This window comes from Dermacentor albipictus, chromosome 1, assembly GCF_038994185.2.
Source record: "Dermacentor albipictus isolate Rhodes 1998 colony chromosome 1, USDA_Dalb.pri_finalv2, whole genome shotgun sequence".
In the NCBI taxonomy this organism is placed as follows: Eukaryota; Metazoa; Arthropoda; class Arachnida; order Ixodida; family Ixodidae; genus Dermacentor; species Dermacentor albipictus.
The window spans coordinates 47,070,635-47,087,307 of record NC_091821.1 but is presented as its reverse complement, the minus strand read 5'-3'; the positions used below and the strand labels follow the sequence as shown (position 1 = coordinate 47,087,307).

The 16,673-nt window shown below is 45.2% G+C and overlaps 1 protein-coding gene across 3 annotated transcripts in view; it reads right to left on the bottom strand.

Moving 5' to 3' along the window:
- Positions 1 to 11,748, bottom strand: part of LOC135905847 (microtubule-associated serine/threonine-protein kinase 2-like) — a 51,404-nt gene extending 39,656 nt beyond the window's left edge. For 2 of the 3 annotated variants that reach the window (XM_065436944.2, XM_065436933.2), the window contains exons 1-7: positions 11,552 to 11,748; positions 11,084 to 11,113; positions 10,792 to 10,989; positions 10,630 to 10,688; positions 8,608 to 8,973; positions 6,469 to 6,560; positions 150 to 315 (exon numbers count right to left, since the gene is read on the bottom strand). In XM_065436944.2, coding sequence (XP_065293016.1) covers positions 150 to 315; positions 6,469 to 6,560; positions 8,608 to 8,973; positions 10,630 to 10,688; positions 10,792 to 10,989; positions 11,084 to 11,113; positions 11,552 to 11,579 — 939 coding nt within the window. In that variant the 5' untranslated portion in view covers positions 11,580 to 11,748. The remainder of the gene's footprint in view (positions 1 to 149; positions 316 to 6,468; positions 6,561 to 8,607; positions 8,974 to 10,629; positions 10,689 to 10,791; positions 10,990 to 11,083; positions 11,114 to 11,551) is intronic. The other variant, XM_065436925.2, reaches the window with a different exon arrangement.
- Between the last annotated feature and the right edge of the window lie 4,925 nt (positions 11,749 to 16,673).

The following is a 16,673-nucleotide window of genomic DNA, read 5'->3' as shown; positions in this document are numbered from 1 at the left end:
TCCAGGGGCCTACTGTCGTACTCAATACGAAAGTGACAGTAATTTTAGTTTTCTTATTTCGAGCGGCTTTCTGCGCCCATAGATGAAACCTCGTCAGATTGCAGCACTAAGCTTTACACTTGTCCCAATAGAGCCATGGTTCCGCTTACCTTTGTGGCGAAGCATACGTAGTACTTGACAAGAAAAGGGCTCCGCACAACGGACGCAACCACCTTGTCAATACAAGCCTGCTTGGGTCGATTAAATCGGTCTGAGGCGATCAGCTTCACCGTGCAGATAAGGTTGGCCGGCTTGTATCGGGCCTTGTATACGGCGCTGCGTGACGGAAAGGCCGAGTTAACATCACCTGCAGCACAACATTGAGCACGACCGGTGTGCACAACAGACGTCAGATTCAACCTGAACAATCGAGACCCGTCTCTAGCATCTCAGTTCTAGCAAGCAGAGGCTGTAAGGCGTAAACATCAAATATGTCAGAAGGAAGACGCCGTAAGCTATCAGGTTTAAAGCACCCATACCTAATATCTCTAGCACCATCCACAGAAGGGGGAGCAGAAACAAAAAAAGGCGCTTGAGGTGTGTTTGGGTTAAGTATGACGGAGGCTGCACGGCTGCTTGCACCCTTGTGAAGAGTGCAGTAGTGATGCACTTAGACTTTCGTTCCCGCCGTATGGGGTGAACCACCGCTTTATGATTCAAAACGACTTGCCTTGAGCATGCGTTCCCATATAGACTCACCGCCGCTGCTCACATGCTTCTCACTGTGCGATTACTTCCGTCGCCCACTTTTATTAAACACTCAGGCCTATGCGCGGAGAACTTCAGCATACGTTAGCCTGCAAATCACTGTCGTACCACTCATAGAACCAGCCATCTCCACAGTACAGAGCAAAGTTTACTTTAGTAATAGCCTGTCACTCGTGAAGCGCAGAAGCCTGATGAGCACGCTTTTCAGGCTACGTATTTCAACTGAAACTTACTCCTTCTACTCAGCGCACAAAAATATATCACGTAAAATGCAAGCTGTGGATGTAACAACACTTGCGGCATAAACTCCTAATTACAGGTGTTCCTCGGATTCCACGGAACTGGCAACGCTTCCCTGTCGAGTTGCTGTGGTCACCTTGGCACAGTGCCGGCGATATTGGAGTTTTAGATTAGGGGACGCAAGCGGCTTGCGTACGCAAGAACTAGTCTAAAGTTTGAACTCTCTATTGACTGTCCGACAACACGTGCATGCCGAGCCATTGGTGTTATCACTGACAGCGCCGCTGGACACGTCAATTCAAGGTGAAACGCCGCCTAGGTCATGTCGGCAGGATCCTTTTGGAGCACCAGCAAGACCTGGCACGTCAGCGGGGCAGCATAAAAGATCTAAGAGGCATCGCGCGCACTTCACTGCGCTTGGCAGCACCATTGAAAGCACGATGCTAAACTTCGTGCTCTTCCCTCTACCGGTTGGTGACAAATGGTCCTATGTTAAATCTAGTAAAACTAGTCATGTCCGTGTACTTGTGCTGCCAAGCCCTCAGTGCATTTAGTCTTGCTAACTACAGTCTGTTGGTGTGATTTTCTTGTTACCGTGGTTGAGTGGCGATGTCAAAGAAAATCCAGGTTCTGATAAAATAGATCGCATATGAATGGCCATCAACAAAATTAAGACATCGCACTCAGCTCTTGAAACTGGTTTTGAAGATGTGCAGCTAAGGCTTTCGTAGATAGAATCTGCACCTAAGTCCCTGAAGCAATGTCAAGAAAAGGTTGAAAAATGCGAAGTAACTATTTTCACCATGCGTAAGGAGTTCACAGAGATGTGCAATGAAATTGATGGCCTTGAAATTAGAAGCCACCGAAACTATATAGTTATTTATGGTCTTGAAGAAACTGAACAGAAACGAGAAGAGCTGGCACAGCTAGTGTCCAGGGAAATACCTTCTGAAAAGTTAGACAAAGTGAAATCCATCGAGCGCGCGCACAGAATACGTATCAGGAAGCCTAACCGCAATCTACCGGCAATATTGCGCTTTTACGACTTCACTGAAAGAAATGTTGGTATTAGGTTGCTGTTAAAAACATAAAAATACACCCATATCTATGTGAACATTTATTCAGAGCCTGTTCGAAAAATGGCCAACCCTTCCCCTACCGCCAAATGGCGGTAAGCGAAGCTTGTCCTGCGTGCACCTGACATTCGTCATGGTTAAGTAACCCATAGGTAACGCTGCCGGATTGCTTCGGCCTCCCGCTCCCTCAGCTCGGGATCTTTTCGTTGCTGTCATACTGTCTAGGATTGGGTGGCTCTAACGGCTGGATCGGCGCACCGACGGCGTGCCCTTTCACAGACGAGTTCTCGCCGCCGCTCATCGAAGGCTGCCTGTTCCTCGGGGGAACGCACAACGCGTAGCTGTCCCGTCCGTTTTCTGAGACTGAACTGAACGGAAACGAAGCCGGCGCAGCACGCGCAAAACCTTTTCCTGCCCTTTCCCTCCACGGCGGAAGAAAAACCGCTGATTGGTTGTGCGCGTGGCGTGAGCGCGTGCCTATACAGCTGGAATCCTTGCTAATGACTCACGCTCCGGCGCAGCTGTCAACACATCAAACCACCCTTTTAGGTAGCTTCTCGGCTCTGGGAGCAACGGGGTTTTTTTTTGCGTGACCACGACAGCGCCGTTGGAACTTGTGAGCAAATACAAGCTTCGCTTGAAAAACCCGGCAGATGTTGTGGCATTTGTCGGCGTTGAATCGCAGCAATGGAGCAAAAGTGACTAGTGTGCGACAAGCTTGATATAAACGGTGAATTACTTGCCCGGCATGAACCGACAAATAAAATGATAACTGTGAAACATGCTCGCACGCAAGGTGATGGAAGACAAGCTCTTCGAAAGCCTGACGGCGAACATTTTACATTATTAGGTTTTGATGCAAGAGGTATTGTAAACAAAATACAGTAGTTTGAAGGACTGTTGCGTTGTCGTAGTTATTAAAGAAACGTGGCTAAACTCCGATATCCACGACTCGGTGAAGGTGCCTTCATCCTACGCACCACTTCGTACAAATGGAGTGGCCGTGTCGGGGATTGACCATCGCTCTTACACTAAGCCTGTCTTTCCAAAAGGAAAAGGACATCGCTTGACACGAAAGTGTATGATGTAGGGCTCTTATTAATTCCGTCACCGTGTTGATTGGTGGTGTCTACTAGCCTCCGGCGGCCGTTGGCGATTACCCTGAACAATTACATATTTTTTTTCACAGCTGCGTGAATGTGCGAACTAGATTCAAACTAACTGGGGATTTTAATATGCCAGGAATAGACTGCGGTAGTTTGGCAGTAAAAAACACCGAAGTTAAAAGTTCAGACATTCTTTTTGATACAATGTTTGGTTGCACGTTGATACAGCTAGTGAGGAAACCAACTCGCGTCCAAAACTCATCATATTCAGTGCTTGACCTTGCATTTGTGTCCAGCTTTTTAATGCCAGAAATAATCATTGAAGAAGGGATGTCTGACCACAACCTCATTCTACTAACATTTCATGGCCTGGGTAGCCGCGTATCGCATGCTGGTCCAACGATTCGTATATCAGCTAAAAACTATACCAAAGCGAATGACGAAAGTGTTATAGACTTCCTTGAAGCAGTGCATGATGATTTCTTTAATAAACTGTCAGGTGTTGATCTATGGCGGAAACTAAAAAATGGAATCGCGACCTTTATACCCACTAGGTTTAAAAAAACTAATTGAAAACACCGTAGATTACGAGAAGTATAATCCACCTCAAAAGAAAAGTACAAATGATGCGGAAAAAATGAAAACAAATCCATTCTAAAATAGAAATTTCAGGTAGTTTCGTTGAAGATGCGCGTACTATTGCAAATGCTTTTAACACTTCCAGTCAGTTTTTATGCGTATACAGCCTTCAAATGTTCTAGTAACAAACATCGAGTCCCAGATGCCAGCATAACAATATCAGGATATGGAGTTCATCTGCTTCTACAACTAGACGTTAAGAAAGTCACATGGCACGCCCGAAATTTGAAACACATTTCTTAGACGCTGCGCTGCTCCGTTACCGCCTTTCCTACAGAAGATATTCGACTTATCATTGGAAACAGCGGTGCTGCCTGCTCACTGGTTGTGTGCGAAAGTTATACCTATCTATAAAAGTGGTAGCAAACAGCTGATACACACCTTCAGACCCATATCTTTAGCAAGCACATGTTGTAAGTTAATGGAGCATATAAATAAAGCGCTCAGGAATCACTTCGAGGATAACAACTTGCTTTACCCCAACCGACACGGTTTTCGACCACTTCGCCGCTTCTAGAAATTACTCATGACTTTGCAACAGTTATTAATTCTCCAAAGTAAACAGATGCAACATTTATTGAGTTTTCTAAGCTATTCCACCGCGTCCTACACTCCTTACTTATAAACAAGCTAGAATCATTTGGAATTAATTAAAAAAATGTCATTAGTATTGCGGATCATCTCGACAACCGCATGCAGTATGTCAGCTTTAATAACGCTGAATCTGATTGTGCTAAACTATTTTCTTGCGTATTACAGGGATTCTAGAACCAACACTATTCCTCATTTGCGTTACTGACATTTATACTTGCGTGGAACCAGGTGTTACAATGAGGTTCTTTGCAGACGACTGTGCAATATACACTTCGGCTAATAAAGCGGAAGACTAAGTAAAGCTTAACAAATCCTTAAGATAATATTGGCGACTAGTGTGATAAGTATAGCACCCAAATTAACACCGATAAAACAATGTACATTGCCATTATCCATAGAAAGACACCTCTCCATTTTGAGTACACGCCTTTCTGTACAGACATCAGACGGGTGAAAACCGTAAAGCACTTGGGGGTGACGTTAACGCAGTATTTAAATATTAATCATGTTTCTAGACGAGCATTCAAACAACTAGGTTTCTTTAAGGCGTAAACTAGTTAGCACGTCCCCCCAGGTGAAACATCATACAACACACTAATTAGACCCATCTTAATATATGCAGCAATAATTTGGAACCCGCACCTAAAGCACTTGACTGACATTTTAGAAAAAATCCAGAACAGGGTACTTAGATTTGTTTATGCAAAGTACGCCAGATAAAAGAGCATTACTGCGCTACTGTGCCGCAAATCTGGCTAGCCGGCGTAAGCTAGCCTGCTTAAAGTTTCTTTTTCCTCTTTCCCATAATTTGGAAAATAGATATGTAAGGAAGAATACTCCGGTAGAAGTAACCACTAGAAATGTATACGCCCCTGCCTCCGACGCTGTAATGCGTTTTAGTATACATTCTTTCCTTTAGCTATCGAAATCTGGAATGATCTGCCGAATGACGTTGCCAATGCTGAATTAGTTGACACATTTTTGCCACTTTTAGAATCTTATTTTGAGTTATTGCACTAAGCCGCTAGCATTTGGTGCGCAAAGAAAAGCGATAACAATGCATCACGCATGTATTTACACGCGCTTCATTTGAAACCAATTTTTTTTTCTTATTGTGTTGCTTCACTTCATATTACCGCGTTCTCACAGTGCATAACTTTTTGCTACTGCATTCTTAAATTATCCTAAACATCTTTACAACTTATGATATGGCCACTAAAATATTCAAATGTACAGTGCATTTGTTGCTTTATTGCTGTTGGCGTTTATGCTTAAAACGTATTATAATTTTTTCTTCGTTCGTCATTAACATGTAGTCTAGTCCTTTGTACCTCATATGGCCTCTCCCGTAGAGGCCTACAGTATTCAATAAATATAAAATAACAGCCGCACTGCCGCTTTGCATGAAGTAATATTTTATTTATATCCTGAGGTTCTTGGTAGGTGAAAATTGCCACTGTACTGCAAACCACGGAGCCTGCTTTGCCGCGTCGAGACAGTCACAGTTGCAATTCGGAGCACGCTTCGTACTTACATAACTGCTCGATCGAAACACGCAGTAATGCTCGCAACTTTCATACATCTCGACATATGTTAGTGAGTTTAGTAGCGTTCTGTTGACAAGAAAAAGTGCATTGTCTGAAAAAAAAAAAGAAAGGTAAACGCTCAGCTTTTGTCTGTGTAAGAGGCGCAAATTGGCTTTCCATACAAGATCTTGAATAACACTTATGCGGTTATTGCAGGCTTCTGTACGGTCTCTTGTCATATGCATAATACATGTGCGCATTAACACTGCGCGTATTTCTGCCAGTAACAAAAGTTTCAGTAATATCGAGCGAGCTTCGTTAAGGTTGTCCCATTTTACACCGCAAATAAGACACAAGGGAATAGACAAGACAGCGCTGTGCCTTATATTGTTTATTCTCCTGACTTCTATTGTCTCGTCTTGGCTCTGAAAAATATAGCACTCTGTCAACCCAGCTAGCCCAACAGTACATTCTTACGTTAACATCCAAACATGCGCTCACGTCCTTAACTTAACTCGTAATGCACCATCCGCTGCTCACCCAAAGCCGCCTGCCCCGAGAAGCTTCACAGGCTCAATATCTCGGGTCCTCGGAATGAATTCAGTGAATGGGGCCTGTTCTTCAATTCTCATCTGCCAAAGAAAAAAAAATGATGTAGAGGTGCGCAGTGTGGGACATCTGTCGCCAAGAAATACAGTTTTTCTTTCAATCAAGCCGTCCCCAAAAAGTGGGCGATGACAATCAGCAAACTTCACAGACTCCCAATACACTTTCTTGCTGGTACCAAAAGCTTTGATATATGTCTCTGATATCGCGCTTTCAGAGCGATGTAAAGAGAACTTATCCAGCAAATAAAAAGAATTATTCAGAATTTTTTCTACTTCGTAAGAAGCAGGGAAGCGTGCGTCTCAAGGCACAAATGCGCGACCAGTTTCTCCTCATTTTGTAGTTATCTAAACATAACCGCGCACCTGCTACTTTAACGTCTTCACTGGCATGCAGCGTGCATTGTGAGCAAATCGTAGAATCAAGCTTCTCCGAGGGTATTCTCAGAACCACTACGAGGTCTAGTCACCTGTAAGGGCGCAAGCGTCCTCCAGTGAACCCTCAGCCGCTTTTAAAAACTAAATTTTCGGGTTTTACGTCCCAAAACAACGATATGATCATGAGTCGCGTCATAATGAGGGACTCCGGAATAATTTTGACCTCCAGGGGTTCTTTAACGTGCACCTCAATCTAAGTACACGGGTGTTTCGCATTTCGTCCCCATCGAAATGCGGCCGCCGTGGCCGGGATTCGATGTCGCAACCTCGTGCTTAGAAGCCAATAATATAGCCACTAAGGAAACACGGTATGTCACATCCGCTTTTGACTCGTCTGATTATGCACATCACCCTCTAGAAGTACCAGCCATACTAACGCTGTCACTGCAAAAATTACACCTTACTCAGCACAGGATATGTCGCTGCCCAAGCAAAACCCCCATCGTTGTCCCCTTCTTCCCTCTCCCTTTTCGCTCAGGAGCTAGTTCACTGGAACCGGCCGCGATAGCTTCGTGGCTATTGCGTTGTGCCTGCTTAGCTCGACGTCGTGGTTTCCACACAAGGCGCGGCCGCTGCAATTCGACAGCCGTGAAATGCAAAACCGCTCGTCAATACTAAGATTTAGGTGCACGTAAAGTACTCCAGGTGGGCAAGGCTCATCGCGAGTTCCCCACTACGGCTGGCCTCATAATCAGTCGTTGTTTTGGCGCGTGCAAGCCCAGAATTTAATTAAGCTTTACAGTTGAGCTATTGGAACCTCGCTGGGCTTCGCTTGACGTCCGCCGCTTCGCCGAGCCGGGGGAGAGAAAGCTACGGAGAGGAAGTTGCCCCTTTGCATAACAGCACGTAATCGAAAATAGCTGGACGAACTCAGAGTAGAGTGAACAACCAGAGTTGTTTCTCATTGTGTGATTAAGTTGTTTATCTAGATGTACACACAACCGCGTTCGCTTGTTTGTTTGTTAGAAAGAAATACCAGTTCTCTTCAGTACGGTCACTATGTATATTGTTTGTCGCAAACTGCTCATTAAACGCCGAACGCATAAAAGCGGCGGCAACATTAAGGAAATAGCATTGCTTTGAAGAAATTTCAACTAACATTGCTGCGGGGCAAGGTGCTTTTCCTAGACTTCAATTTCAAATCATGTTTGTGTTACCCAACTACAGTTATAGTTACCTGTCATTAGGCCAAATGTTTCTTTATTTTTTCGCAACATTGGTCTGGCATTTTATGAGCACGCTTCCTGGGCGAAATAAGAGCAGTCCATTATTAGCCTAATACGTCATTTTTATGTACAAATTTCTCCAGGTTCTTACATACTACTCGTAATCGTACTAAAGAAACAAGGCATTATGCAAAGAAATAATTAGATATTGTGGCAATTACTCGTCGCTTATTCACTGTTATAGCAGAAACATTCTTTTCACTTTGCAAGCATTCCCAACAGCCAGGCCAGGAGATATTATTCTTTATGGCGGAGGAATGGGAGAGGCGGCTTTGATACAGCATTACCAATCTGTTGGGCAGTCTCATTAACGGTTCGACCTGTTGTCGAGCCTCAGCGCGTTTCTTTCTATACAAACGACTGTGCAGACAGCATGCAACATGTACGCGGTGGCGGTTAGGCACGCATACCTTGTCGGTGCGCGTGACGACCGCGTCCCCAACAGCCATCCAGTCGGTAACGGGCACCTCGGAGATCTTCTCGAGAGAAGTGGCCAGCTCACCAACGATGATGGTTAGCTTGCGGATGACCAGGCCGAGGCTGCGTGCCGTGACGGGCGCCCGCTTCAGGCACAGGCTGTGGAGCCCCATCAGATTCTCGACCATGTCGCGGATGTCCTGGTACGTGATGAACTGCCGGTGCAGCTTCTGCAGACAGTCCTGTGCCGCCAGTACCGACTGCTCCTGGCAGAAATGTGACAGCGGGTCGCGAAGCAGCGATACCTTGTTCTCGCGCTTGATGAAGAACTCCAGCAGCACCGTGGTCACCTTCGGTATCTGCGCCAGCGACCAACACGCGTATGCGATTCGTCTTACTATGACGAAGAATAGATGTAGCTATACCACTGCTTCGCTTAACACAAATTTCTGACCTAAAATATCCGTAAGTTCTGGAAAAAACACGATTACTCGACATTGTATCCTTATTTCAGTCCGAGTGGCATATCAGGCAACGTCACTACGGAAATGTTTTCGGTACTGAAACGCAGGGAGGAATGGGACAACTGGAGCAAGAGCTTGCAGTTTTCCGTAGAGAATAGCCTCAGGGAGTTAATAATTGGTTTCACAGATGGCGCTACTGTGGCCCAGTTTTGTTTAGCAATGGCTGTTTCCTTTAGCGTGGTAAGCGGGCTACGAGTGAACAATCAACTATTAAACTCCAAAAATTAGGTATTCTGAACCTTTTCGTTGTTGTTTTTTGTGTTTCTTTCCTCTTACTTGGAGGTGTTAGTCGTGCTCCCAAGCTACGAAAAACTTTAGGGATTCTGTTATCGAGGTGCCCAAGGCCGCCGTCAATCGGAACCCATGATGTGGTCTTCATTAGTAAGTAACGTTTTTCTCGAGGTGCCCGTATTCAGGAGAAATGCGGCTGCGGTACAGAGGGAGGAATGAGCCGGTGTCCCCTTGCCCCCGTGAAAATATAGAAGCAGGAGCTCCGCCTTGGACATTGAGGATAACGTTTCCCTTTGATAAGATAAAAAGCCCTTTCTTTCCAATATTAGCACTCAGTCGCTCCTAATGATAACAAAAGGTTACCGCTAATTTGGGGCTTGTTTATATTAATTACTGATCTGCATAACGTGAAAGAATGCAGATTTCCTGTAGCGAACGAAAGGGAAAATAACACTATATCATATGCTGCATGGGGAACTTATGTTACCTCGAGTTATGCAGTGTCTAAGAGCTTAACGACTAAAACGCATTGATCAAGTTAATTTTAAGTTTCAGTAAGATGCCTATTATTTGGAAACGGAAACGTCCTGTAAGGACTCACGTCACATAATAATGGGGCACTTCACACTGTACAATTAGTGTACGATCAAACGAAAAGCGTAAGTGATGTTGCCAAAGCCTTAAAGGTGTTTATAAATCCGCTCTTGCCCCAGATGCGCATAAGTATAGTGCAAGCGGTGACACCATGGACAATTTAAACAATGCCAAGCTTGTGTGAGCACTGATTTCGGTTTTCTCTGCGCACCCACGCTTGTCGGCCGAACCAGCTGTTGCAGTCGCCCCTCGTGTTCGAAATATGGGCCTGTCAGTATACGGTGTTCTCTTGAGAGACGGACACATTTCCCTGCCCATCTCATTCCTTTTTTTTTTCTTATGTCCCACTCCTGTCAAGGAAAAGGGCGGAAAGGGACAACTTAAGTTTCACGCGAAATGCTTTTTTCTTTTGTATAGGACGCCAGAAACGAAAAAATTATATGAGCTATGACGATACCACAACAAACACTTACCACGAACATTTGTCAATCTCGGTGTCGCATGTTTTTGAATAAGAAATACCGTTATGAAAATTTTCCAGTCCTCATCACTGGTCATTTGGCTAAGAACTCTGCATGAATGCCTTTGCCATTGGGAAATGGAAGGCATTCAATAGGCAGTATCTAGTGTAGAAACTTATAGAAAATAAGTTGGAGCGTTCCTCACCCTTGGAAACAAGGTAACCAAAACTTTCACCGCAGAACTTTTCTTCTGTCGCATCATCTCTGTGGAAAGGCAAACGAAAATGCACATGGAATGATACCTGTCGAGCTTGTCTGTTTCGGTCACTACTACTTTCCGCAAAGCAAACAGTGACACACAGCCCACCTTTTCGTTTTTGGGGCGACATAGACGTCCCCTCGGAGCTCATGCTTGTAGGCTCTTCCTCCTCCGAGCTGCTCGTGGTCGACGTCGCAGGCGACGACCTGCTCGCCGAGCTCAAGCTTCCCGTACCGCCCGACGCAAAGGTAGATGTGCCACCCCGATGTCGCGTTGACGTCGTCACCGGCATCGTTGTAGCTCCGTCTGTGCGATACAGCCCCGAAGTACAGCATTAAATTACGACAGTTCAGCAGTTATCCCAAATAGGGCGTAACTGTGCGTGACAGATTGTACTTACCGCCACGGTTTGTAAGTTTCTCGGAGTTTCCTGTGTAACAACACATTTTATTTTTAATTAGGAATTACTTGCAGGAATATTGTCACCACTTACATATGTAAGACTGACACTGGACTTTTGAGCGCTTCCGTGCTCAGCATTACGTGGCCAATACATATTACCAAAGGGTCAATAAAAGGAGCAGTTGTACCGCGAACCTTGCAACGACAGCTTTACGTGCGACTGCTATTTTACAGGTTGCACAGCATTATTTTTATGCATTATCACCACCTTCATACCACAAAGCACCCGCAGTGTTTTAGGGTTCACACTTGAAACGAATCGAACAGGAATTTCGGTCCACCTAACCACCACCTAACATTTCAAAGGGGGCATTAGGATACGTTAGAAATGTTCCACATTTAGCTGTCAACAAAAGCAGCAACTTCATTACGCAGGCTGGCAGATTTGACATAAGCGAATACACACCTCCGAATTTGTCCGAGCCTGGCATCATAGCGTCACTGCCGGTGAAGTGTGGCTCGAAGACAACGGTCAGCCTGGCGTCCTGTCAATTGTGCGAACGACGCTGGCCGCACGAATCTCGTGCTTCGCGGGCCGGTGCCACAGAACGTCACCTGCCGCACGCCCCGCGCAGGGCTCGCGCGCCACGTTATCCAACCGAAGAAGCGGCCACGACGACGACGACGATGATGATTGGAATTTGTAAAAAAAAAGGTCGGTGAAGAAAATGGGACAATCTAAAAACACGCCGCTGCATTGCCCGTTTTTCGAGCTGTTTGTTATTATTTTTGTCATGATGACCGCTCACCAACTAGCTCACCCTTGTATTCTGCTCCATGGTGATGGTGATGAAACCTCAATGCATGAAATCGAGGTTGTTGTTGTTGTTTTTGTTGGTGGTGGTGGTGGTGGTGGTGGTGCCGCATCCACCGCCGCCCTGAAGGCACGTAGCAGATACCTATAACGGTAAATAGGACAATAACCGTGGTCCGTATTCCCAAAATATTCTTACGCTGGAATTGTTTGTAAGACCTCCAGCGAATCCTATAACGCAGGACATGTTATTCGCGAAGGCAACCAGCCAATGTGAAAGATCGCTTACAAAAGAAAAGCTTTTTGAATTCGGCCCCGGGTTGTTGCCAGAAACACACGGAGATAAAGCAAAATAACAATTTAAACTTTTTAAGGTGGCAAATTGTACTTGTTTGTTGGCATTCATTGCAGATAACAACGCTAGTGTCCGCTTTCGTTTTCGCCTCTTGTTCTTAACCCTGTTACCTGTCTTTATGAAGTATTGTGACGTTGTCACAGTCACATGCAGATATTTAAACACAACAAAGCGTAAAGAGGAAGAAGCAATTCAGGAGGGTAATATTTCACTTCTAAATGAAACGGCTGATTCATTGGCGAAGGCATCGATAGCCTGGTCCAGCCATTCAAGTTCTCCCTGCATCAGCCTTGATCGTAGCTGCAAGATTTCGGAGGCAAATGATGCTGCGAGAATTCTTTGTACCATCTATAGCGAATTTCTCGGATTTTAAACACTTCTTGTACCCTTGGAGAAGTAACCTATGCCAAGCGAAGAAAAAATTGAAGTACCTATTAGTAGCCTTTGCTGTGGCATACCTTAAACTTTTATTGATGCAAGGCTGGTCTGGCACCCTCACCAATTTTGTCATATGTGTAGGGAAGATGAAACCATAGAACATTTTTTTTTATTTCTTGTCGACTATTTATTAGCTTAAGAAAACGAACCTTTGAAGCTCCACTTCGCCTTCTTGGATTGGATTTAACTGTCCGAGACGTGCTATTTAGGGCGCCTCTGCACTTGGGCATAGCGACAGGAAAGTTAGTGCTGCCATCCAAGATTTGATTTTAAAATCAATGAGATTTAAAGTCCGAATACGAAATTTTAAACCTCCTTCCCTTTCATCAAAATTGAATTTGAAAGGTTTTATTTTTATGAATATGGTATAATTTTTATTTTCATGATTTATACAGGCTCTCCAATCTCTATCTTTCGATTATAACTTACCTATTATGAAATTTTTACCCCTTATTTTACACTTTACGTTAATCTACCTGATTCATGGCCAATCCTCCAGAATGCGTACGTGCCAACAGATCACAAGGTTCTGCATTTGCATCTGCATCTACGTACATTTCATTTTCTGGTACCCTCTCACGTAACACTAATTAGGTTGGTATGGGTGCCTGATCACAAAGGATTAGTGATGAATTACCAGACAGCTGGGCGAGAGCGTCCCTTAGTGGTACAATTCTCCCGATACTTCCTGTACCAACTTTCATAACTGCTGCTAGGTTCAGCAGACGTGCAGTCAGCAAGACTCTTGGAACCTATAATTAACAAATTTAATTGATTTTGCACACCTCCTATTTCCTTGAAACAGAAACTGCTGCCGTACTTGAAAAGTTGTACTGTTTACGAAACTCCGATGTTGAATACCTACGTTAAACTACTATCTGTATCGGCCTGGTCTGGCGCCCTCCTCCTCGTGCTCATACTGTGGTGAGGATGGGACAATAGAACACTTATCAACAAGTCCGAAGCGCTATATTTTAATTTCATCGTTTTAGTTTCAAAATGAATATTGCATGTCTACGAATTAAGTATACTTAAAGGAATACACGTAGTATTCGGCCGAGGTTATCGCCTGCGTTGCGCTGCTATGTCCTAAGGGCTGGTTCAAATACCAGACGTGGTATTAGCATTTATCTGGGGACAATGTGCAAAAATACCCGTGCACCGTGCATTCGGTTCACGTTAAAGAACCCCACGTAATAAAAATTATACCGGAGTCCTTCAGTACGGCATGCCTTATAATCATTTCGCGGTTTTGGCACGTAACACCCCAAAGCTTAATCTTTTTTGAGGTTATTGCCTGTCCTTGCTACAAGATAGCAACTATTTGCATCGGCGGACAAATTTCACCCGCGAACGGTGTACGCTGCCGAAGGCAGAAGCAAAAACATAACTCAGCATGAAGACTTCGATATTCCTTTTATTCGTCGTTTCTTACACGGACACCCACTAAACTAACTTGCAGGAGCTGAGCAGAGTCCTTCCTTAGGAAGAGGAGTGGTGGTGCTTTGGTGCTTACTGCAGGCGGAGCCTTGCCGAAGTTGCCGGCAACTGCTCCGCCTGAACGACGCCTATCAACCACGATACAGTCTGAAACACTCCGCTGTCCACCTAACAACACCAGGTATAAAAAACAAGTTGCCACGAAGCCCAATACATTGCGCGTTTTCCGAACCATGACGACCCACATGGCTCACGATTCACTTCGCAAACCTGTATCACCGAGGTCCTTTCTGACGAGCCGAAGTTTTTTCTTCCTGACGTGGCGCTCTTAAAGTTAGAGTAATGTGACCCGATTCCTCGGATGTTAACTAGCGCGCCGGATGAGGGAGGTGGGGATTCGAGGACCGAAGCAAGATTTAACATTTATTTGAAGTTTTCCTTACACGGGGGGGACGAAAAACTTTTTCAAGCTCATCAGTAAATTTGCACTTGCGTTTGAGCATTATTCCACATGCTTCCAATGCCACATGTGTGACAAGCAAGACGGTGTGGTCAGTGCACTTTGGCTTAGCTACGGCTGGTTAGCCAGCACATTAAGAAATCCTTCGTACTTGGATCTAGAAACAATACGAGTCGTAAGTGGTCATGCGTTCTAGGTTGGGTGCTATCTTATAACAGTTCAGAAAAAGAACCGCTTGCTTGCCCTCGCGTGACTGATCAGAACCGCTCATTCGTCAGCAAAAGCTCAATTACGCGAGGGAAACCGAATGGTTAGTTTCTGAACCATTATGGGATCGCAACGCAGGTTCTGCTACCTCACTTCCAGCATAGTTTCGCGTTGTCGCCTGCCTCTCGAGCTTTTTAGGAAGTGGCGCCAACGCAACCGAGAAAGTGAACATCCAATTCGGTACTACAGAACAGGCATTTCGGTACAACTAGGGGTCCGGGTAGGCCAACGCGTGACAGAACAAAGTCCATACGTGAGCGGTGGGACAGCAGGACTACTGCTGTAAAAACGGGACGTGTCCCGCCTAAATCGGGACATCTCGTAAGTGCATGTGAGAATTAATATAGTCAAATTTTTCTAGGCATGTCAGCACTGTGGCACTTACATACGTAAGTTGACCTATCTTGTCAAGTATTTTTGCACGCCCCTTTTACTAGGGGTTCAAATATTTGATATTAATTGCTCAAGGAGATATCGGCTGTGCGCATTAAAATGTAAACGGCTGTACTCAGCTATGCGTTGTTAGATTTTCTGGCATTGAAACCCTCTGATTGCAGTAAATTGAAGATTTATCTGTTTGAACTTCACTTTCTATACGAAGAGCGGGTAATCTTCGTATTGTATCTTCGGTGTATGAAGGCCAGGTAAACATGGTACCTGGCACGGAATCAATGTTTTCACGCTTCCTTAGTTTTCAGGCTTCTAGCGCAAGTACTGGACCATTGAGCACCACTGATCCGTCACTCACTTCCTGGAAGCAAAATTTCACCGCCAAGGCCAGATTTCATCAATGAGGCATTCTGCTACACTGCTGGTATAACACATCATTATCCGCAGCAACTACTTAGCTTCTTGAGAACGACATAGAACGCATTCCGTAATTTTCTAACGCTGGACACCACCCGAAATGTAATTTTTCACGCCAAGAAAGCGCGCACCGACCATGCAGCGCACGCTGGGCAGAAACATTTAATTTATTACAGGGCACACACAGCAACGTAACGCCCGTTCATCGTTAGAAAAGGGCAATCAAGTCCGGTACAACTACGGACCAGACTTCGCAAGAAGACCACGCTGCACACACACTTGTACACACTGATTGCTCGCACAAAACTGGATGACTAAGCGTGGTTTTGACGGCTTGTCAGGCAGCGATTCCCCCAGCTGAGTGTCGTGTTGAGTAGTGTACAAGGTTATAGCGTACAGCGAAGTGCAAACTAAAAGTCTCAAGCACGATCAGGGGAGGTCGACCAACCAGCAGTCTTCACATTGAGAGCACACGCGAGGCGCGGCAGCGGAGTCCCGCAGCTGACGTCACAAGCTAGAGGACACCACTGAAACTTGTTGGGGCTAAAACACACGTAGACATACTTCTAAAGATGTAAAAATTTACATCAAGAAAAACTTGTCTGCTCCAGGAGGCGCAGACCTGCATGCAAGCAGCTGAGCGAACGATTGACTTCAAAATTGAACCTGAATGAGGATTCGACCTCACTCAACCTCAAACTCGCGCATGGAGTTCAACATTACCGAACTCACTCATGGAATTTGCATGAGTCACCAACCTCACCACACCATCACTGAACCGAAACTTGACCTCAACGTCACCTCATCGCGTGAGGTAGAGGTCAAATAGGGGTTGAGGTCGACTTCACGAGGCTGGAACGTCGTAAGGTTGCTCACCTTTTAGTGTTAGACACAAACAGCAGTGATAACGCCGGCAGGGCAGGTGTGCGTGTATTCTCAGCTAAAGTTGGGCACCATTTAAGTACTATTAGGGTTGGCGTCTGGCACCACGAGTTCAAAGGAATTTC